The following is a 22824-nucleotide window of genomic DNA, read 5'->3' on the forward strand; positions in this document are numbered from 1 at the left end:
ATTCAACTTTATCCGTTTTTTTTGATAAACAAGTCTCTTTTTGGAAGTAAAGTTGGTGGCCAAATTATTACCCATTTTTTCTTTTTAAATGATTGTGTGATAAATCCCATACTAATCCTTAAGGAGTAGTTGATATAGTCGCGATCATGCATGGTGGTTTCACCAAATGTAATACATGAACTTCAATTTGTATTACTCGTCCTTCTAGGTTGTCGTTCGACCAACGTGCTTTTAAGCTCGTATCATTCGAAACGAAACTAGAATTTGAAGTTTATAGATTCGGAAATACAGTTCGTTTAAATAACCGATTTTTGAATTAACAATTCATATATATAGTGATTTCTTAAGACAAATAAAAGATTTAGATTAAAGTTACTGATTTTGTCGAATCTATAACTCAAATGCTAGCTCCATCCTTGCATATCATCCTTGAATATCATGAAGATTAATCAAAGATTTTTCGTATTAAAAGATACGATTTTAACAGCCTTCACCTCTAATATTGACATACACAAATGATTCTAATGTTCCAGAATTAGGAAGAAACTTAACCGCGTCTACAACTTAACCGCGTGCATAATTTTCTTAATATGGCATTGTTTCTGAAACAATCAAAGCCAGGTGTTTAACCGTAATTCTCCAGACTTTCCTAATCGGGTCTTAGCTACATATTCCTGGCAGTTTCCTTTGTGAACATCTTTTTTGTTCCCTATCAAAACAAAGCTCCGTATGACTTCCGCTGAAAGACATTTAAAAAATATAGTATATCTTTATAGATCATGTAAAAACTAATATGTCACATTTTCTTATAGTTAACCTTTTAAAAATAATACTCTAATATATTCGTTTAAATAGGAATAAACTTATTACTATTTGGAGAGTCAAAGAATATTTTATTTGATCATATTTTGTGTAAATAGTTTATAAATATTTTAAATTATTAATTATTATGATTTATAGTACTTTTTATATAGTTTTTAAATATATAAATTTTATTTTTAAAGAAACCTAAATAATTTATATCCGAATTTATGCTGAGAATTAGTCAATTTAACCTTGAAAAGGTTCAAACAAAGTGAAACAAAAGGACTAGTATAATAAAATTCCTTTGGTTCTTTAAATGGAAGTTTCACTTTATTTTTTTTTTTTATGATACTATTATTATTTTGGAGTCAAACATTATTTTTTTGATTTTTTTTAAACACTTGTTGAATTTGTCTATTCTAACAAATGAAGAATTTAAGTACTTATTATGTAATTTTCAAATATGTTAAAGATTAGGAAATAATTTGAGGTGAGACTACAAATTAGATAATTTGACCTCGTATTTTAATCCACTTAATTCTTTTCGAAACGGCGTGATAATATGGGTACGGACCTTTGGACGGCGGCTACATACCCGTTCCACCCGGTTCAACCTCCCGACAATGTGAAATTCGGGTCATAGTCATAGCGTCGGAGACAATTCAACTTTGGGGCTTTCAACAGTCAACGTTCGAAATTTACCTCATATTACGACTCAACCCCTTTCTCTCTCTCTCTCTCTCTCTCTCTCTCTTTCTTGATTGTTAAACCACTGAGAATTTCAAATTCGATCACAAGTCACAACGATCTGTTAAATTGATCAATTATTAAAGCTCACAAAGAGAGAGAGATACATACACATAATTGAAAACTTTTAATTGAAACTATTGTCGGTGAAAATTAAAAAATGTCGATGTCTGATTCCGATACATCGTCGCAGGGCAGCGATTACAAGTACTTCCGGCAAGTTTCCCGTGACAGTGAGTATTTTATTTTCATAATTTGCTTAATTTTAATTTGCTCAACTTTTTGCTTCCAAATGATATGATTTCAGCCTAATTTGGTGCTACTTTAAGGGTATTAATGATCAAAATTGTAGTTGAATAGAAATGCTTCATCTTGATCCAGTCTCGTAAATTGTGGTGTGAGGATTTTTAATTACTCCAGCTCCTGTTGAAATCTGTAACATATATTTGTGTAGCTACTAATGATTCTTTAAGACAAATTGTAATTATCCTTAAATTTTTAAGACAAATAATTTACCATTAGTGTAATGAAATGTGCTCGAATAAAGCGGAATGGACTAGTTCAGGATTGAGGCATAGTTTGTTGAATGATTGGATGCTTAATTTTTTATTAATTTGCTTACGTTCATTTGAGAATTAGTGTTTGGTGATCTAATTAAAGAAGTCATTGATTCTTTTTTCGTTTTGTGGAAGATAAAATGTATAAGATGGATTGGAGTGAAAATGAGTCCTCAGGATAGTATGTTATATTCATTATTAGTGACCTAAAATTAGGCTCATCTCATTATTCTCATGTGTTTAAACCCAGCAGCAGACAAAAGCTTTCTATTTAAGTGGAGAAGGGTAGAGGGTAGGGCCTATTATCCACCGAGTTTCGAATTGTGCATCACTATAAGAAAAAGTTAGAATCTTTGTTATTATCTAACATGATTGCCTTGAAGTTTTGTGGTGATGTAAGATTTTCTTACTGCTTCTAGGTGGTAGTATAATAAAATTGGTGGCAGAGGTTTATGGTGTTGGATTTGAGTGCTGCAGCTTATTGAAAATAAATTGTTGCATAATATTGTGGGAAGCATATGAACCTCAGGATATTTGGTGCTGAGTCTCCCTTTCTGGCAAATGGTTAAGAGTTTTCTTCTTCATGTGTAAATTCCCTTAAATGACTAGACAACTGTTGCGGCTTTTATCTTCCACTATGTCGAGCATCATATACTGTAGCTTACTTGGTTGTTTACCGTACTAACAACGTGAGAATGAAATTATACTCTCTGTTCTAGTGTAAACTCAGAAAATAAGGCTTTTATCTTCCACTATGTCGAGCATCATCTACTGTAGCTTACTTGGTTGTTTACTGTACTAACAACGTGAGAATGAAATTATACCCTCTGTTCTAGTGTAAACTCAGAAAATATTCTGGTGGGAGGTGGCAGGTATCGCGTGGAATTAGTCGAGGTGCACGCAAGCTGGCCCAGACACCACGGTTATTAGAAAAAAAAAGAATATCAAACTTTGACTATTGACTCAAAGAGTCAGGAAAAATCCAAAAACTGTTACATACTATCCTAATGTGTTTCCTTTGCATCAGAAGTAAAAGTTCTGTAAGCATTTAAACTTGACAAAAGAAATGTTCTTACCCTTCCCTTCAACACACCTCCTGCTTGTTTCAAGCCACACAGTCTAGATGATACACATGGGAATAGTCTTCCAAATCTATTTGCATCTGCTATCCACCCTATGTCCTTCCCAACATTATAGAAGTTGCTTGACATCTTGTGGCATTACCCATCTTACTCCAAACAGGTTGAGAAATAGAGACGTAATCTGCCAAGTGTAGCTGCAATATAACAATAAATGGCTGTAATTCTCTGAAGAACTACTGCAAAAAAAAGCATCTGTTACATAGTGAAATACCCCTCTTCAATTTATCTTGAGTAAAACTTCTCCCTTGCTGCTACCAAAGCAAAACATGAAACTTTAGGTGGAACATAGATTTACAAATCAATTTCCAAGCCCCGATCACCCTCCTGCTTTAGGAATCAGTTATAGTGACTACTAACAGAAAAAGATTCAGACTTGCTGGCCAACCAAATCTGGGAATATCTCTTATTTTCATCTAGCACCATGTTGCAAAATTGTCAGAAAAATCTAGAATTTGAAGTTAGAGTTAGTCAAGGTCAGAGTTGGCTTGAATAGGTTCTAGAGGTGGCTCTGCTAGGATTGCATTTGGTTTCAAGCATCTAGAAAACTTGAAGTCAACGAGTGTGGAGTCTTATTACTGCCAACAATCAAATGTCACTTCTTAGCACTCGTTGGCTAGAGGCGGAGGGCAAGAGTAATGGCACTAAAACCATAGACAAGACTTAAAATGGACTTGTGACTAGTGTTTTTTCCCCTGTTTAGTGGTGAGATAGATAGATGAGTCAAATGACTGCCTAGCAATGGCAGGAGCTCAAACTCCATCGGTCTAAAGCTAGGAGCAAACAAATAGTTGCTAGATATAATGAGGTTATGACGTGAGGATGCTCATTTAAGGAGCTGAAAATCATTGAACAACTTGTTTTGCCAAGAAAAGAATAAGGAAGGCTTTTGTGGCAACCATTGAACAATCATTCAGTCAATCAACTAGCCTCGGTTTCAAACTAGTTCGAGTCGATTATATGAATTCTATATATCCATTTCACTCAGTTGAACACCTTGCTTAATTGTTTTGCCAATGTTGCACTAATATTATAAGGGAATATAGTAGATTGTCACTCTAGGAATAGACAAATGAGGTTTCTCTAGTGACAAGAAGTCTCTACTTCCGATTAACATGCTGGGAGTTCGAGTCAACGAGGAAGCAAAGAGGGAAGGACCACTGTTGACTCCTGCGGGTGAGGGTTGGGAGAATGAGGTTTTACCATATAAAAGAAAGATTGACACCCAAGGAGTAAATGGAAAAGCTTTGCAACTAAAGTGTGAAGAAGTAGCTACAATGTTGATACGCATCTTAACCTTAATTGTCTGCGCCTATCACAACGACCTCCCTGTTTGTTTCCCTGTTTAGCTAAGCACTCTGGCTGAATGTGTAATTTCTTGTTCAAGTTCCCTTTTCATCTGGAAGAATATTACATTGAATATGTTGCTAAAAAACAAGAATTATTGAAATATGACTAAGCTTTAGATGAGTGGCTCTAAGAGGAATTTGTCAGTGTTCAGTTGGAATATGTATTATATTTTTAATTTTTTTTTGGATCAATTATGATGTTTATAATAGGTCATTGCAAGATGAGAAACTAATGAACTTAGTTTGTAAATTGCAATAATGGGAAAAAGGTTCTTACTTTTAGAGTTTTACTTGCTTCTTTCCGCCATGATTTCATGTCAGCGTGTTGCTAATTAATGCACCTCAGGATCTGCTATAGATCTCCATCCAGTTAATTTTTTCCTACTATTTCTACAGATAGAGCCTCAAGTTGCACTAATGCAGCCTTGTCCTGTTCTTATGAGAAATACATGATAAATTATGTGTTTCTAGTAATTAATGATGATCTCAAGTTCTGCCTTAAGAATCTTATTTCTTCCTCACTTATTTTCACTTGCAATGAAGTGTATTCGTCTAATATTCTGTTTGTATCAACCTATTCCATCCACTTCCTTCTATATTTTGTAGGATTACTATATGAAATGCTCAGGTCAGCCAAGTCAAAAGACTCAAAATCAGCATGGAAGGTACAGCGACTACAATCTGTTTCATAATTTGGAGAAATGCTTCCATTTATGAAATTTTGTACTGCAAATTATGTGATATTAAATGAAAATCTTGTTCCCTATCAATTCAAATGCTGTAAATTTTAAAACTCCTAGCTTTATGACACTGGACTAATCATGTTATTGTTAGTATTCTTTAGGAACAATTTTTCGGAAAAATATTAGGAACTTTGTCTTATGTGTAAGATTTCATAGATCTCATTTATGGTACAAATTGTACTCTTCTGCCATCACACACCCGCCGACACAATTTGCTGTCTTTGAGGTTAGAAATGATATTTGTTGCATTTCACATGCTGCTACTGTTGCATTTATGATGTGATCACCATTACTTCAACCTTTTTTCTCTTTTGGGAATTATAGCATTTTAGTTAGTTCACGCCTCAGATATTTATATAAATGGACTCAGGTTTCGTCCTGGGGTTTTTCAACTTCGTGCTTTGGTTGGTGCTTGTCATATATCGTAGTTATAAATAATGTAAAAAGTCTATATACCAATTCATGCCAAGGTTATGCCCCCACTTTTGTCGAAGTGGCTGGAAATACTTCTATTAAATTACCAAAGACTACAGGTTGATGAAACTCATAGACAGCTTATTGATTGATCCTCTATCCTGCAGGTACTCATCATGGACAAACTAACCGTTAAAATAATGTCATACTCATGCAAGATGGCAGATATCACAGAGGAAGGAGTTTCATGTAAGTATTAAAAGACCAGTCTAATGGATATTCATTTTTACTTCTGTCTTGATTTGCTGATGAATCAAGTACTGATGGTTGTGTATTGTTATCAAAAAAAAAATGAGGCTATCAAAAAAGTACTGATGGTTGTGTAAAAGTTTACCGTATCAGAACAAAAAAGAATAAATTTGTCTATAAGTTTAACATGATTTCAGATGTGAGACATACTTGTGTATTTTGTGTATACACTTGCACATACGAAAGTTAAGTTTACATGTCCAAATTGAATAGATGGCTCTCGACATGTAGTTAAATATGCAAATTGTTTTGTTTTCTCCTGGGTTTATGTGGTCTTAAAAGTTTCACTGGAAGGTATATAAGATCATGCTGGTAGCGTCACAGAATGAAGTAAAGAGCATAAATGATGTTGGTAGTGTCATGTAGCGGGTGATATCCCTATTACAGTTATAATCTTACCCTCTTCAATTCAACCTATTCACCTTTATGTTACTGAATAGGATGTAGTGTTTTTACTCCTTTTTTCTCTTGTGCCCTTGTATTTTAGCAAGCTATGTTTTCCAGTTTAGCATATATAAAGGTGCAAAATTACCTTATTCATGACATTTCTGCGGATTATTATCTTTTCCTCTGAAGGTGTAGGTGCAATCTATATTCTTTTACTGGTTGCCTTGTGGTTTTGTCCCGTTTCTGTTAAAGATTGTCAAACCTAAAATTGGGCCGGAGAAACATGTATTAATGCCTGAGGAAAATATAAAACAAAGTCATATTGCTATAGAATATAGCAGCTAACAAAAATTTCATGAGACAAACACCATAGCATGTTCCGATCCTGTGGTTTGTCTGTTACTATTGTCTATTGGTAGATGATTTTTAATGAAAATTGGTCTTGAATAAGTGAATTAGCATGTGCTGTCTGCTGGGTCTTCAGTGCGAAGGTGTGGGGTTCTGCAAATTCAGTGTCTACCTCTCTTGTATGATACTGAATTTGATCTTTAAAAGCATTTTTTCTGCAGTGGTTGAAGACATATACAAGCGACGGCAGCCGCTCCCCTCGATGGATGCTATATACTTCATCCAACCAACAAAAGAAAAGTACTGAATGCTCCCCTTATAATTTCTTTTTTTTGCCTACCTTATATAGTTCAATCTTTCATATCCTCTACCATTTTTAGGTTTATGTTTCTATGTTGCAAATTAAGTTCTTTTCATTTTGTACCCTCAGTGCACTTGATTTGCACCACCTCATGGATAGATTTTTAGAAGAAAATAAAATGGAAGGGGGCAAAAAGCATGTACTGACAGTGCAACTCAAAGAACTCAGGATTTTGAGAAAAAAGGAAGATATTAAGTAGTCATAAAACTATAAAAGGATAGAGTGCAAATCACAAAAAAGAAACAACATTAGGTTGCAAAATGCTGCAAACGAGCATTTTTTTTTTGTTAATTGTGGGTGCTTAAATATTTATGGAATACGTTGATTACATTTGTTGGGTTGATCGTCACACCTTCATTTTGGAATCTTTATATTTGACACAATGTAATCATCAATGTTAATTTTTTACAAATTCCACAAATTATTTAGAATTCGAATTACTGAACTATTCGGAGTTGAACTCTTGTAGTGTTTTCCTATTTACAAATGTACTTTGACCAATATGATATACCAATAAAATTAGCATTTATAATCCTGTCCAGTCAAATGATGTCACATAAAATTCGGATGGAGGGAGTAACCTTTTACACTTTGATTATGACTGTTGAGGACTTGTACCAACAACAACAACAACCCAGTATAATTCCACAAGTGGGATCTTGGGAGGGTAGTGTATACGCAGACCTTACCCCTACCCTGGGGTAGAGAAGTTGTTTCCGATAGACCCTCGACACAAGAAGATGAAATGCGACACTAGAATAGTAACAACAATATAACCAGAAAGATAGTACCTGCGAGCTAAGAATGGAAAAGCAATATCAATAATCAGTGCAGTGACAAGGTCCTAGAAAATAGTACGAGCACAACATGTACCACTAGCATACTAAAACACGACACTGACCGACTAGACTTACACACGGAACGGAATAGAAAAACACTCAACTACCTACTAACCTTCAACCTTAATACTCTCCCTCCGTACCTTCCTATCAAGGGACATGTCCTCGGTGAGCTGGAATCGCGCCATGTCTTGCCTGATCACCTCTCCCCAATACTTCTTAGGCCGCCCTCTACCTCTTTCTCATACCCGTTAGAGCCAACCGCTCACACCTCCTATGAATGAATACCATTTGTTGAGGACTTATACCATTTGTTCTAATATGAATGAATACGCTCTTAGTAAATCTTTTCTACTTCAGTTCTTTTTGACAAGTAAGGTAAACTTTTATAGATGTATGACCAGCAACAAGAGTGTGTTGGGGGATGTAATCAGTTACAAGCTTCTATTCTACTTTCGGTTTTGGTATCCATCACCATAATATATGACGATAGAAGTTAAATTGGGGTCACTAAGAACTTTTGAGGTTGCAGCATGTTAAGTATGTGATAATTTTTGTTTTATTATCATGTACTTTTTACCCTTATCGCGGAGGAGTATGGCTTTGTATCTTATCTGTGAATATTTTTCTTTCTTCTTTTGTTTTTTATCTCTTCCTTTTGATATGCAATCTTGTCTATGAACGTCATTTAAAGGTAATCTTGTCTTTGAATTTGCTTTGCATATAAGTTATCATGCAGAGTATAGAGAGACACACAGATATTGCGAGCAATTAGTTTAATCACTCTTATCGCAAGCTCCATTTGTAATAGAGGTTTTACCATTCTGTTTTGGTTCTTCTCCAAGGGTGATCTACAAATTTGTGTGACGCTAGTTGTAGAACTTCTGTTGATAAGTGTTGTTATTACCATGCTAGTCCTTCTGTACTTTTTACTAATATCAGTCTTGCTGTTGATCTATACTTAAATATGTAGAGGTAGCTTCTCTGTCTTTACACATACAGAACTTGTCATTAACCTTTTCTTTTGTTTGCAGTGTTGTGATGTTTCTATCTGACATGGCTGGTAAATCACCTTTGTACAGAAAGTACGTCCTGAAATATCTTACTCTTGAGTTCCATTCTGAAAGCCTTTTGTCTTGGGCATATATTTTTACTAACAGCTGTGCACTAGTTTGTTAACTTCCGTTGATAGAAATAATGAATTATTGCTATAAATGCACTACTCATATAATTGAAAGAAAGAATTTACTTGACATCCTTTTTGATGGGGAAAAAGATACTACGTATAGGCGGAGGACATTTTGAGAGAAGAATAGGCTGCCCCGAGTATATGTTGATAAAACGTTTTATCACTTAACCCCGTATGTCCAATCTCTCTGCGGGACTCTCTTATATCTAGGAGCTTTTGTCTAGACTAGTAAGATTCTATCAAGACCGCCCTATGCAGTAATTAACTTAAAGATAGATTTGTTCTTTGTGAAATTTCACGTTGTTTTTTACTGAATGCACTATAACATAGTGCAGATACAGTCCCACCTAAATGCAACTTGTGCGAGAAGACAGCTGTTTAATAAGTTACCCGCACCGCATTTAGACCTCTGTCCTTTTTTGATAATGAGACCACATATGGATATTCATGGTATGAGAAGCCGGCTGTTTATCTCAACCTGGTCTATTCTCTATATCTTAAAGCCTGATTGTCAATTCCTTAGCTTCCCTTTCTAAAGATGGAGGGAAACTTTAATATCTTAGATGTTAGAATCTGATTTGCTTTTGTTATTTTTTCTCCTTTCTCTCTCTCTCATCCTCTACTCTTCTTTATTTCATTTTCAGGGCATTTGTCTTCTTTAGTTCACCTATTGCTAAAGAGTTGGTTAATTACATAAAGAGGGATTCAAGTGTTCTGTCTCGCATTGGTGCCTTGAGAGAAGTTATCATCCTTCTTTTGTGAATAATTTTACTTCTTATTGTTTTAATTGGTCACAGTTCTTATTGAGGGTTTTGTTATGCAGATGAACTTGGAGTATTTTGCTAATGATATCCAGGTATGTGATGATGCATCAGTCAGAACATGAATTTTGTGATACTCTGCTTTGATTCCCGTGCTTAACTAGATAATGTAAGTTCTGGGGGGCTTTCCTTTGTTATCACTGATGCTGCGAGAAACCGAGGATCATATTGTAATATAGCAAACTTCTTGACTGTTACTTCCTATGGTAAGAAGGTATTTCAATGCAACAGCTTTAAATATGGCATATTTTTGCCAGCAGATTTTTCCCTGGGGGCTGTATAGAATACTGATCTATGACGTTACAAAATGGGTTGATCCTTTTTCTTGATATTTTTCGAAGAACCAGAGTTAAATAACATCATGCCCAGTTGGATGTCATACCTGAATTTTGCTTTTCCTTCATATTTAGAGAAAGAACGTGATAATAAAGGAACTTTATGTAGTTTATCAATTCCTCTCTTCCTTCCGTGGTGTATGCATGTGAAAGGAAAAAAGAACATGATAGGTCCAATTATTCATTTGATATCCTGATGATATCCCCTTGGCTCTCAAGCACTTTTATCCTCTTCCATGCAGTTATTACACGTATGAATTATCACCTAGTCTGTAGCTTTTTAACCGAGAAATCCTCAAGGCCCAGCTGGCGTATAGCTTGTAACTCGGGTGATAATGAGCCCATGGTAGGGTTCGAACTCGTGACATGTGTCTAACCTAGACATTAAGCTACTGTTACAATTGAACCAAAGCCCTGGGACTCAGTCTGGAGCTTTTTCCTAACTCATTATTTTTTATCCACTTTTAGTTCTTTCGCAGTGAAGGCACACCCATATTTGATTGAGTGAAATCTTTTCTTAGCTCTCATTTCTTACTTTCCATGGCTCACCCAGTTAACAACTTAAAATGATTCGACATGAAAACAAAAGTTACATTGTTTTATATATCTAGAGTTTAACAACTGTGTTCTAGTTGTCAGTTCCAGGATTTTCAAAGCTTCTTACTTAATCTTTTGTCGCTAATCTGAATGAGAAATGAGATTATAGGGGGGGAAGGTGGCCCTTCAGCAATGCATTGTCTAGGAAATTCTTTTGTATAATTTACTAATTTGGTCCTATAGTTGATAAACCATCTCTCTTAGACTTTGTAATCGATCTATCACTTCCTTACACGTGCATGTTACCCTATAGTGTTTTACCACCGATAATGAGAGGGCGCTTGAAGAACTTTATGGAGATGATGAAGGTTCTCGAAAGGGTGATTTGTGTTTGAATGTGATGGCCAACCGTATTGCTACAGTTTTTGCTTCATTACGGGTAAGCATTTAGACCTTGATCTGGAGCTTCCGAGCATAGAGACGCCCTTGCTAAAATTAATTTCTACAGGAATTTCCTTATGTGCGCTACCGCACTGCGAAATCGCTTGATCCTACTACCATGACAACCTTTCGGGATTTAATTCCTACAAAGCTTGCAGCTGCTGTTTGGAATTCTCTTACTAAGTACAAATCTACTCTTCCTCACTTTCCGCAGACAGAAACATGCGAGTTGCTTATTCTGGATAGATCAGTAGACCAGGTTTTAGTTGATGTTGTTTCCTCCATTCTCATGGTAATCTTGTCTATTTTTCATTTTCTTGACATGCTTCTCTATCACCCTTTGTGTTACAGATTGCTCCCATTATACATGAGTGGACATATGATGCGATGTGCCATGACTTGTTAAACATGGAGGGAAATAAATATGTGCATGAGGTGAGTTGTGCCTTCTGAGTCTCTATAATGGGAAATGCTGTTGAATCTACCTAAAGAGTGACATTTTACTGTAAGGCTAGGTTCCTGGCAAAGCAGGTGGCCCTCCTGAGAAGAAAGAGGTTCTTTTGGAGGATCATGATCCTATTTGGTTAGAGCTCCGCCATGCACACATTGCAGATGTAGGTCTTGTGCATAACTAGCTTTTAAATCTGGAATAGGATGTGTTTATGCTATCTCTAACCAGTAATTGGTTTGTCAGGCTAGTGAGAGGTTGCATGAGAAGATGACAAACTTTGTGTCAAAGAATAAAGCTGCTCAAATGCATCAAGGTTCAAGGTCAGTCGCAATTACGCAGTTTATGAGATCTTTTCTGAACTTTCTCAATTTAATGCGTCTGGGAAAATGCTTTGTCATGATACAAATAAAAAATCTATGCAATCTGCAAGAAGTGATATCTGGGATGTAAGTATCTAGGATTCTATTTGATTCGGACAATGGGTGACCTGAGAGTATATGAGATGCTGTAGCAATCTAAATCGAAAACTTTATGTTTACAAGTTGGACACCTGTTAGGCTATCTTCATCTACTAGAAAACGTCTTATCCATTTATTCTTTAGATTCTAACTCTGATAGGTTATGTTGCTTACTCCACTTTTTCTCGAAATTGTAGAGACGGCGGTCAATTATCTACACGGGATTTGCAAAAGATGGTTCAGGCTTTACCTCAATACAGTGAACAAATTGAGAAGCTCTCCCTCCATGTTGATGTGAGTCTTCTGAAAATTTCACTCGGTGGTTAGAATTTTTTAAGTATGAAATTTGATGCTTTATCTGCACTTTTGAATGTAAAGCAACTAAAGATGCTATAAGAGACAATTTTTATGTAATTCATTAAGCCTTATTGTGAACTGCTGTAGGCTCTTGCTCTGTGTAATTTTATCATCTAAATTTTTAGAAATTGTTTATGAAAGACTACAGGCATTTGGGATTCTATGCTAACATGTTTCATCTAATCCAATTTTCCTTATTATTTTTCCAACTATATTAACATTACTCTACTTATATAAAATGCAAGTCAAATTAAGTCAATTTGCATGCCTAGTCAAAGCTATCTTAAACAACATAAAAAATGGAGGTGAAATATATTTGATCAACATCTATTATCCCTAAGAGTGCAAGACGAGTTGATTCTGTCTTCCAGTCAATTTTTATTCTTATTCCTCTAAGATGCTAGTCAGATTTACTCACTTCTTATACCTACTCAACCTCTGTTGTATTAGATAGAGAGGAAGACATATATAAGAAACACATCCAGATACTATTAACAAGTGTCGGAAAAATGATGGCATCTTCTGATAAATCGTTGCCACATCTTATCCAGAAAAAAGAAAAAGAAAAGTTAAATGCACATGAACAGGTTGCTGCAATGATCCATTTACCCTTGCAAGTATTAAAACACACTGTATTTTCCAGTGCTTCACTTGAGCTAGCACATTATTCTGTGTGATCTATGAGTTTATCTTTGGTGAGGAAAGTTTCATTGTGATGGTGACTGGTCAGGGGACGTTCTGAGTAGCTGTAGAGTAATTCTTTGATTTTATGTGTGCTGGTGGAATAACCTTTAATAGGTCATTCCGCACATATTAATTTAGAGTTTGTGGATATGGTGGATAAAATCTTTTATTGAAGACGTCTTCAGTGTGTTGTGATGACCATGCCTTTTTTCCCCTAATCCAGATTGCTGGGAAGCTAAACAGAATTATTAGGGAGTCAAGTCTAAAAGAAATTGGACAATTAGAGCAGAACCTTGTTTTCGGAGACGCAGGAACTAAGGATCTGATCAATTTCCTGAGGGTTAATCAGGTAGAGATGGTATAGGTTGTTAGACCTCCATAATGTAGATCTGTTTATCTGAGCAATTAGCTTTGGTCTGCAGGATGTGACACGGGAAAACAAGTTACGCTTAATGATGATTTATGCAGCTGTTCATCCTGAGAAGCTTGAAAGTGACAAACTCTCCAAGTTAATGGAGGTTGGTGATTTATGTTGTATCTCTAATATCTTATTTCGGATAAGTATATCACCATATGTTGGAGATTCTTTTATTCTTGGGTGAACTACTAACAGCTTGAAAACCTAAATAAAGTGGTCGCTACTGCATGTTATGGTCTTCTCAGCGGTCCAAAACACAATTTTGCTGTTTGATTTGAATTCTCATCTATCGGCATTGTTTAATTCTGATTCCTTTTCATGTTAACTTGTGTCTTGTGGAACTGCATTGACTATTTGATTTTACTTTAATACTATTCTGAATGGTTGACAACACTGCTCTAATTCTATGGTGACTATTTTGTACATATGAGCATTCACATTCTTATCCCTTTAGTTGGCGAGATTGCCCCAAGATGACATGAATGCTGTGTACAATATGAGATTGCTGGAGGGATCATCGGATAATAAGAAAAGCTCACTAGGACCTTTCTCTCTCAAGTTTGACGTTCACAAGGTACACGATTGGCTGTGAAATGGTTTTCATTTATGATGAGCTCCTACTGATGTAGATTTCCTTGTTCTATTTTTTATGACAGAAGAAGCACGCTGCTAGAAAAGACCGTACCGATGAAGCAGCAACATGGCAATTGTCTCGTTTTTACCCAATGATAGAGGTAGGCGACATGGGGTGTAAACACCATATCTATGAATGGCTGATTCTGACTATGTTTGGTCGTCATTGTTCTAGATGTAAAGCCAAATATGTCAATAGGCTTGACAATTCAGGTCGCTTCCACATTCCTCTCCCCTCACAATCCCCCCCACCTCCACCCCCACCCATCCACCACCACCACCACCAAAACCAACAAAAAAAGGGACAAAGAACAAAGTTCAGTGGACATGACTATTAGCTCCCACAGTTAGAAGAAAATCTAATATCAGGGTCCAGAGTCACTGCTTTGTGTTGGTTGAGATAACTGATCAAAGCTTTTCTTATCTTGCAGGAACTTGTTGAAAAACTCAGTAAAGGGGAACTACCAAAGAATGATTATCCCTGCATGAATGATCCAAGTCCAACTTTTCATGGGACCTCTCAGTCTGCATCAGTACAAGCAAATCAAGTTCCAACACCTCATTCAATGAGATCGAGAAGGACGGCTACGTGGGCCCGCCCTCGAAATTCTGATGATGGTTATTCAAGGTACATCTTATTGCACCTGACCATTATACGTCATGATATCATTTGTGCCAACACTAGGCAATTATTGAAAGGAAGTGCTGGTTTTCCCTTTCCACTGCACATTTGCCCACTCGCGAATCTTGCACCTGAGGGGATTAGCAGTCTGAATTCTTTCATTTTCTTGTAGTGATTCAATTCTGAGGCATGCATCAAGTGATTTCAAGAAAATGGGTCAACGTATTTTTGTATTTATAGTTGGTGGGGCTACACGATCAGAGGTATTATTTTCTCAAACTTTACACTTTCTGTGTTAGGCTCATATTTGGTTTTCTTGGTAGGGTTTTAATGTTTTAAGATTAAATGTGACATGCGTTAATCTTAAAGTTATTTCCTTCTATGGTTTTCAGTTGCGGGCTTGTCATAAGTTAACTACGAAGCTGAAGAGAGAAGTAGTTCTAGGTTCATCGAGCCTCGATGACCCTCCACAATTCATTACGGTATGACACTCCATCTGCTTCCTCCCACACTGCTAATTGTTGGTTTCTGTAAAAATGGAAGGCGATCGCGTCGAGTATCTTCGATAAGACCTGTCCTTTCCTGAGTCTTGTTTTACATTTTTCTTGCGTACCTGCTTCTCTTGCATTATTTTGGACCACAAATAGCATTTGTAGAAAAGCTGGAGACACGTGAATCTCTGGACTCCATGATTTGTTAATTGGAGCACTAGTTGTAGTGCCCAACTTATCGTACCCTTTCAAGTTCTATATGTTGGGTTTCCGATAATGCAGTATCAGGGTTGAAGTTTAAGATATAAATGCTCACACTGACTTTTGATGGTTGATTTTGTTGCAGAAATTAAAGCTCTTGACTGCAGATGAACTCTCGTTGGATGATTTGCAGATCTAGAAATGAATTGCTGGTGGAGATTGCAAGCAAATTCTCTTAGTTCCGAGGCTATCTTTCCAATTGTAATCATACCAAACTACGTTGATTCATTTCCATTTTTGACGTCTTCTGGTAGATGTCTGGCACGCTGAAGGGTAATGCAGAGTTGCGGGAGCATTCAGATTCCCTAGAATGTTATGCCACAAGTTATGCTTTATCTATGAGCCAAAAAAAAGAGGGATTTTTGGGTGTGTTGTATCATTTTTATAGGTCCCATTCAAGACTGCATTGTGTGTATAATGTCATTTCTGTTAATATAGAGGGCCATTTGGAAGAAAAATGCTACTATAATTTGGTGTTTCTTTTTTCACCTCTTTTCCGCACAGAATTTAGACATTTAGAGAGTAATAAAATGAAGATTTCCTAATTCAAAGAACCAAGAAACTTCTTAAATGTGTAGTAGACATTACTACTTAGTAACAACAACTACAACGACGCATTAGTCCTAAACAAGTAGGGGTAAGCAGAACTTTTCATAAGTGGTGTTGATATTTAAAAAAGTGAAAGTAAACAAATATTTATATAACGACATCATATTAACAAAACATATTATAATAATAAAATGCAATTCGAGTATATTACTATAAGTCTATTCAGAGTATTCACTTTCTGAAATTTATTTATAATAACTTCATTAGAAATAATATCAATTTTTTAATAAGGCACCAAATAACCATTCAAAAAATCAACAACCATTTGATTCAGTAAATTAGTACTATTACTCAACTTTATCGTCGAGAAAGAAAAAAGTAGCAAGGTCACTTATAATGGAAACACAAGCAACATGCCCAATTTTCAGAATTTGCAAATTCTAGAGAATGAGTAGTTTTTTTAGAATAGGGTTTTAAGTTGGCTAAAAGGTATTTTAGCGGAACTTTTTGTCCATTGGATGGTGCTCAAAATTTGGTAACGTTCACAAGCTGCTAAAGATTCGAACTCATGACCCCTCGTCTGAGGCATGCACTTAACAGGCAAGCTGAAGGGCAAGTTGTTCCTAGTGTTGTCCTTTTACGCCTTTTTGTATCATATCTTGTATTTACATATTAATTAGATACATATATTTATTAAAAATTTCCGACGACTTCGACCAAGGTGCATCCACCCCTGGGTCAGCGAAGTCGCCACTAGTAGTAAGTAATCATAAAAATTGCATACAAGACTAAAACTAGTACGTATTATTTTTTCCAAGTAACAAAAAAGTGGAGTGCATCGTCAAATAGTACAATGACAACAACAACAAACCCAGTGTAAACAAAAAAGTGGAGTGAATTGTCAAATAGTACAATGACAACAACAAACCCACTGTAATCTCACAAATGGGGTCTGGGGAAGGTAGAGTGTACGCATACCTTGTCTCTGCCTTTAAAAAGACAGAGAGATTGTTTCCGGCAGACCCTCGCTCGGGAAGGAAAAAGGGAAAGGGAAATATTACAATGACGTACATTATATTTTGCCAAACAATCCATGATTTTAATGTAAGTTTTCGCCCTTGGGGATATAATAGTTCCTTCAAATCAGTAGTTAGTATCCATAAAATAACAGGTTTGGGGAGCTCAAAATGCTAACTACGCAGTTCCTTTGCCTTGTTGTCGAAATATACTTCTGCTTTTCTTTTCTTGCTTTCACCTACTAGTCTTTTAACGTATGAAATATATCCATCCACATTGAATTTCCTCTTGCAACCTGCATAGTTCATGTACCGTATTTTCCCAAATACGGGACGCTCTCTCCAACCCTAAAGGCCAAACATGAAATGTCTCAGTTCAGTTACTTAATTGAAGCAAACAAAATGTGATACAAAGTAGTTTCACAAATGTTACAAACTTATTCTCCTCATACCCGGACCACACAAGCAGTTGACTACCCACCACTCCCACCGGTTAACTACGAGCGTTATTATTGGGTTGATAAGTAATTATCAATGTTGGTAACACTTTGTATTTAGATTTTGCAAAGCTTCATTTGATGTGTACACTGAGTGTAAGTAAGTATTTTCCTAGAGGTAATCACATGTTATTATTTGGATAAGAGCGTGATCAGTAATAAAGAAAATAACTCATTTAGTTTAATGCGACATTGAAGGGATTGAGCATGATGCACTAAGAACCTGGTCGTGTAGGCCACATATTGACCACATGCATCCAACATAACCACTAGGATCCCTTCCATCTATATGATACTGCAAAGAAGAAGATTCAGATCAGAACTCTACTACATCTCCAAATGCAATCACTGTTGGCATATTACCTTGTCATTCAAATATATTGTGATAGCCAGAGCTTCTTCCGGTCCACTTGTCCATTCAAGTATCTTTTTAGCCCAATACATCCTGCATAAAAATTCGCAATCTGGAACTCAACAAAAAGCAATAACTTTGTTCATCTTTTTCCCTTTTCTGGTTTTGGCCAAAGAAGCTGAACAAACGAGAATTTAAGCACTTAGTCTTGATAAAAGAAGAAAGTTATTGAGAAAAGTAGCAGACAGTAAAATCACAGAATGAAAGACTGCAGAGAAGAGCAGAGAGTAGAATCACAGAACAGAAAAATAGTAGAAGATCCCAATCTCTTGGTGAATCAAAAAGTGTGTAGCCATAAAACATTTAACTGCATGAAAACAACATGCTAATATAAGCTGGCTTGTTCTATACAATTATGCACCAGTTTTTATCCTTATTAATGTTAGCAAGAGAAGTGAGAAACACCAAGAAATGGAAAACCCCTGCTATGTTAGCTGATAAGATCTATTCATCAAATTACCTTTTCATTTCGCTTCCTTTTTAGTTTTCAGATAGAAACGTACATCTCTTTTTTCTTTTGGCTGATAAGATCAGTTTCTGTAATTAACTTGTGCTTCTTCTATCAAAATAGAAATCTAGTTAATCCAGACAAGGTTCTCTTCCATATAACTTCATATGGAATTATACTATATTTCCTAAACATGTTCTAAACAGGCTGGAAAACCAAACAGATACAATACAAGAAACAAGCATAATTAAGTGAAGGAGAAGACCAGATAACATATCAGGGTGGAATAACTTGTCATGAATTCAACTAGCAGGATCAAGACATAAATGCCCAGCAGCACTACTTGCCTCATAAAACCATGCATTTTCCCATAATGAACCATCTCTAACTGAGAAGCATTCCAAAGCTGAACCCAAAAAGAACAATTAATCAATTGACAAGCTGGAAACATAGTAGAATGCATAGTAACTGAAACATTAAAAAGAAGACCATGTCGCTGCAAGATGTGAGGAGGATTCTGCTAGAAGCCCAAAAGCAACAGATGAAATAGCAATGCCATGCTAAGATCTTCAAATCAGATTGGTAACTCTTTCCTCACTACATAATATTATCACTCTTTTGGCACTGCTTGTTAATGTAAAAATAAGATGAAAAGGTAATTTACAGGGTCTGCAGTTTGTGCCTTCTCCAATTGCTCTCGCCTGCAAAAGACCATATTCACTTCCAACTTCAATACCATGTAAAAGTAGTAACTAGCATCTTACGACAAGCTTTTTGTTTCATCTTCAAACAAACTCTTATCAATTTAAGAATCGAAGAACATATAGTTAAGAAGCTTCTTCTTCTTCTTCTTCTTCTTCTTGCTTACTCTATCTACTGAAAAAGCAAAAGAAAGCATTTTACTCACGTGTATATATGTTCACGCTTATCAGATGCATGTTCCATCAAGGTTTTGCGTGCCCATTCCCATGCACCCAGTAATGAATCATATCGAGGCTGGTAGTAGCAGAAATTATCAGCAAGCTCTCTGCGCACAATCAATTCCTCCAGAAATGTGTCAACTGCCTGCATAAGCAATAATTAACCAAATAAGCTTCACATCAGGACCCTGATAATGGATACTCAATCTTGAGGCAATATGAAACTTAATAAAAAGAGAGCAACTACTAAAAGTTCCAAATATGTTTGAAATACTCGCACTGCACAATGGCAGAGCTTATCTTAAAGTCAATGAGCCAACTGTAACTAAAGCCATGTTTGGTTGTGGTGTAAAGAGGAGGAAGAGTGGAAGTACATGTGGACCGGCAAAGTTCATTTGCAGCATTTGATAAGAAAGTAAAAGATGAGATAAAGTGGAGAGAAGGAGTACCCCTCCACAGCTCCCTCCAATACTGGAATGAAGGGAGGGAACAATACCACTTTAATTAATTTTGAGATGACGTGGAGAGGAGTAGTATCCCTCCACAACTCCCCCCAAAACTGGAACAAAGTGAGGACAATGCCACTTTAATTTTAAGATGAAGTGGAGAAAGGAGTATCCCTCCACAACTCACACAAAACTGGAACGAAGGGAGGAACAATGCTACCTTAGGTTTCTGTCCAACCATACCAAAGAAATGGGGGAAAAATCATCAACACTTCACCTATGTAAAGCAAAATGCCCAATTTTCTTTCCTTTACCCCCACAATTCCGTCCTGGAACAAAATGTACCGCAACAGGAGGCAAGTAATTCGCGACTAATTCTATAGACTGAAGAAAGCATTTCATAGTAAGCAAAATTATAGCACAGACATAGATAGATGGATATGGTTCCACAACCTGGGTATAAAGTTTCCGAACTTTGCTTGCTTCTAAAGCACATCGCTGTGCTGACATCTGCCCAAAGTGCAAATAAGGAGAGAGACCAGAAAGTGCTTGGGGTTTCAGAGGGTTGTTCCGGTCTGTTGAATAATTCTTCAACCTAACTGTCAGGAACCCATTTTTACTTCCCATAAGCACTTCCAATGCAGCATCTTCACCTGGTTCACACCATTCAAGTTCAGGAACTTCTGCTCCTTTCCTGGTGCACTGGTCAATTTATAGCATTTGTGGGCCAAAAATAAAAGTTAACTACATTGTTAGACCAGAGAGAAAATCTGACCTTACGACATCGGCAATTAGTTTTGGCCAATCTATTGGAGGGTTTGAAGACGACCACTTTATCTTGGGAGGCCCTATTGCAGGTAATTCGATTAGATACTCAAGAAGCAGCTTATTTATTTTACCCCGTATGGTTTTAGCACTGTATTCTAATTTATTTGATGCCACCCAAACAGGAACAACATTGTGCGCATCAACCTCGTGTACTGTTACCGATTCACTCACACTCTCACAAACTTTTTCTTTCCAGCTCCTCACATCCCTCAAAGGTGAGAAATCCGTTACTAGAAGAGAAGCTCCACATTCTTTCAGAAAATTGGGAATTGTGTCTACAGCTTCTCCCTGTTCAAGATAAACCATTGTATAATGAGCTTAAAAAAGATTTCTAATAAGCAAGGACAAAAGAACATATGCAAAATGTAGCATAATAAATATCAATCTAATGGTTATCTTCCGTGTTTCGGTACAAAATCATGGGCAAATTAAAAGTTAGAAGCATATGCATATATGCAATGGAGCAGCGGAAAAGATAATGAAACACAACATGATGTTTGATCATAACTAATCAATCAATTAATGGATCAACTACTCTCAATCTCAAACTAGCTGGATTCAGCTCTACGAATTTTCAATATCCATTCTGCTGTATTCGTGCTCATTTCATTCTAATGCTAATACTCATAGGAGTTCTCTAAATCTAGAAATGATCCGTAACTCAATTTATCCATGGCGTTCAAAATAAACAAGTGAAACGAACAATTTTTAAATACATTTCTACTTTACGGATAATTAAGTTAGTACTTCTTTTTTCTTAAAACATGTTTTACACTATATATGTGTTAGCGACAATTTCAGCTGCTGATTAACTAAAAACATGCTACTAAAGAAGAATTTAAGCTGTAAACACGCACAAGATAAATAATAAGTATACCTAAATATGAAAAGATATAAAGAATAACAAATCTTTTACCTGAAATAGAAAAAAGGGAATTTGAAGAGTACTTTCGAGGTTGCTATGAAGTTTTTGAAGGCCTCTAAGCATAAACCCTAATTGTCTAGCTTTTGCACCTAAGAACTGATCGAACAAATTGAAAGCAATAGCTACTGGTACATTTGCTTTGTTAGCCTCATCAACGGCGTGGATTAATGCCCAGTTATCTCTTATCCGTTGATCTCTGAACATCCAGTACACTACCGGTCCAACCAACGGTCCTGATCCTTGCTTCAGAACCCGGATCCGACCCGACTGAACGACAGGGATCGGAGATGCCATGGGAGAAACACGGCCAAACAACAACTGTGCTAACGTGCGCCGGACTGAGTAGGTTAAAGAGTTTTCGTGTGAACCATTGGTGAGCTTCGTGTTTTGGGTTTCGTACAGCTGAGAGTTAATGGAGGGAAATAAGAAACCGTTAACGGTTGTGGTATTTGAATGGGACACGTAATTCATTCTGATTAGTTGAATTTGTTGGGTATTTCGGCCTTTATGATTTTGGGCCGACAGAATTGAGTACAGCTTTATAAATGGGTGAAGTGCAGCATAGCCACTTTTATGCCCGCTCTTTAAAATATATTTATAATTTATAATATATTTAAAGATTAGTCAATTTACTCAAACTTCATGACTAAGTATCCTGAATTTGATAATTCAGGACTTAGTGTCCTGAATTTTTGAGCTGCTAATTTGAAATTCAGGACTAAGTATCCTGAATTTCTCAACTACTAATTTAAAATTCAGGACATAAGATTTGAACTTCTGAACACAATTTTCGAATTTTGGGACAAAGTGTCCTGAAGTTTAAATTTTGAGGTTTAAATTCTAGGACGTCGTATCCTAAAGTTTGAGTAAAATTGGCTAATCTTTAAATATATTGTAAAGTGTGAATATATTTTAAACAACATGCTTAAAAGTGGCTACCTGCTATCATTTCCACTTTATTATCCATTAGCACGAGCCCAAGGCAATGAACGTCTGCCATATATGGTATGGTAGGAGTAGCCCAATACAAGGCTAATGCGTAATAAATAGAAGAATTAACCTAAATAGCCGTCCTCCCAATCACTTAA

General features: G+C 36.2%; 2 protein-coding genes across 2 annotated transcripts; one reads left to right on the top strand and one right to left on the bottom strand.

Moving 5' to 3' along the window:
- The first annotated feature begins 1391 nt into the window (after positions 1–1391).
- On the top strand, positions 1392–16153 carry LOC104095299 (SNARE-interacting protein KEULE). Its single transcript, XM_009601400.4, has 21 exons — positions 1392–1784; positions 5203–5261; positions 5921–6002; positions 7019–7097; positions 9032–9082; positions 9831–9927; positions 10010–10042; positions 11193–11318; positions 11388–11579; positions 11672–11755; positions 11836–11934; positions 12015–12091; positions 12427–12523; positions 13494–13619; positions 13693–13788; positions 14143–14262; positions 14345–14422; positions 14753–14949; positions 15116–15206; positions 15336–15425; positions 15781–16153. Exons 1-21 carry the CDS (start codon positions 1712–1714, stop codon positions 15832–15834), a joined length of 2001 nt encoding a protein of 666 aa, XP_009599695.1. The 5' UTR covers positions 1392–1711; the 3' UTR covers positions 15835–16153.
- An 867-nt stretch (positions 16154–17020) lies between these two features.
- LOC104095301 (deoxyribodipyrimidine photo-lyase) lies at positions 17021–22145 on the bottom strand. Its single transcript, XM_009601401.4, has 9 exons — positions 21728–22145; positions 20759–21099; positions 20437–20677; positions 19525–19682; positions 19282–19318; positions 18965–19023; positions 18121–18202; positions 17981–18052; positions 17021–17608 (listed from the first exon to the last, which is right to left on the bottom strand). The coding sequence occupies exons 1-9, from the start codon at positions 22028–22030 to the stop codon at positions 17435–17437; spliced, it is 1467 nt and encodes a 488-aa protein (XP_009599696.1). The 5' UTR covers positions 22031–22145; the 3' UTR covers positions 17021–17434.
- Positions 22146–22824: the final 679 nt, after the last annotated feature.

This window comes from Nicotiana tomentosiformis, chromosome 8 (assembly GCF_000390325.3).
Source record: "Nicotiana tomentosiformis chromosome 8, ASM39032v3, whole genome shotgun sequence".
Taxonomy (NCBI): domain Eukaryota; kingdom Viridiplantae; phylum Streptophyta; class Magnoliopsida; order Solanales; family Solanaceae; genus Nicotiana; species Nicotiana tomentosiformis.

Coding starts and splice junctions, on each gene's coding strand:
- LOC104095299 (XM_009601400.4), top strand. CDS start 1,712: ATGTCGATGTCTGATTCCGATACATCGTCGCAGGGCAGCGATTACAAG. Junction 7,098..9,031: donor ATCCAACCAACAAAAGAAAA/GTACTGAATGCT, acceptor TTTTGTTTGCAG/TGTTGTGATGTTTCTATCTG. Junction 11,319..11,387: donor CAGTTTTTGCTTCATTACGG/GTAAGCATTTAG, acceptor TAATTTCTACAG/GAATTTCCTTATGTGCGCTA.
- LOC104095301 (XM_009601401.4), bottom strand. CDS start 22,030: ATGGCATCTCCGATCCCTGTCGTTCAGTCGGGTCGGATCCGGGTTCTG. Junction 19,319..19,524: donor AAGCGTGAACATATATACAC/GTGAGTAAAATG, acceptor GGTCTTTTGCAG/GCGAGAGCAATTGGAGAAGG. Junction 17,609..17,980: donor TATGTGGCCTACACGACCAG/GTTCTTAGTGCA, acceptor TTTGGCCTTTAG/GGTTGGAGAGAGCGTCCCGT.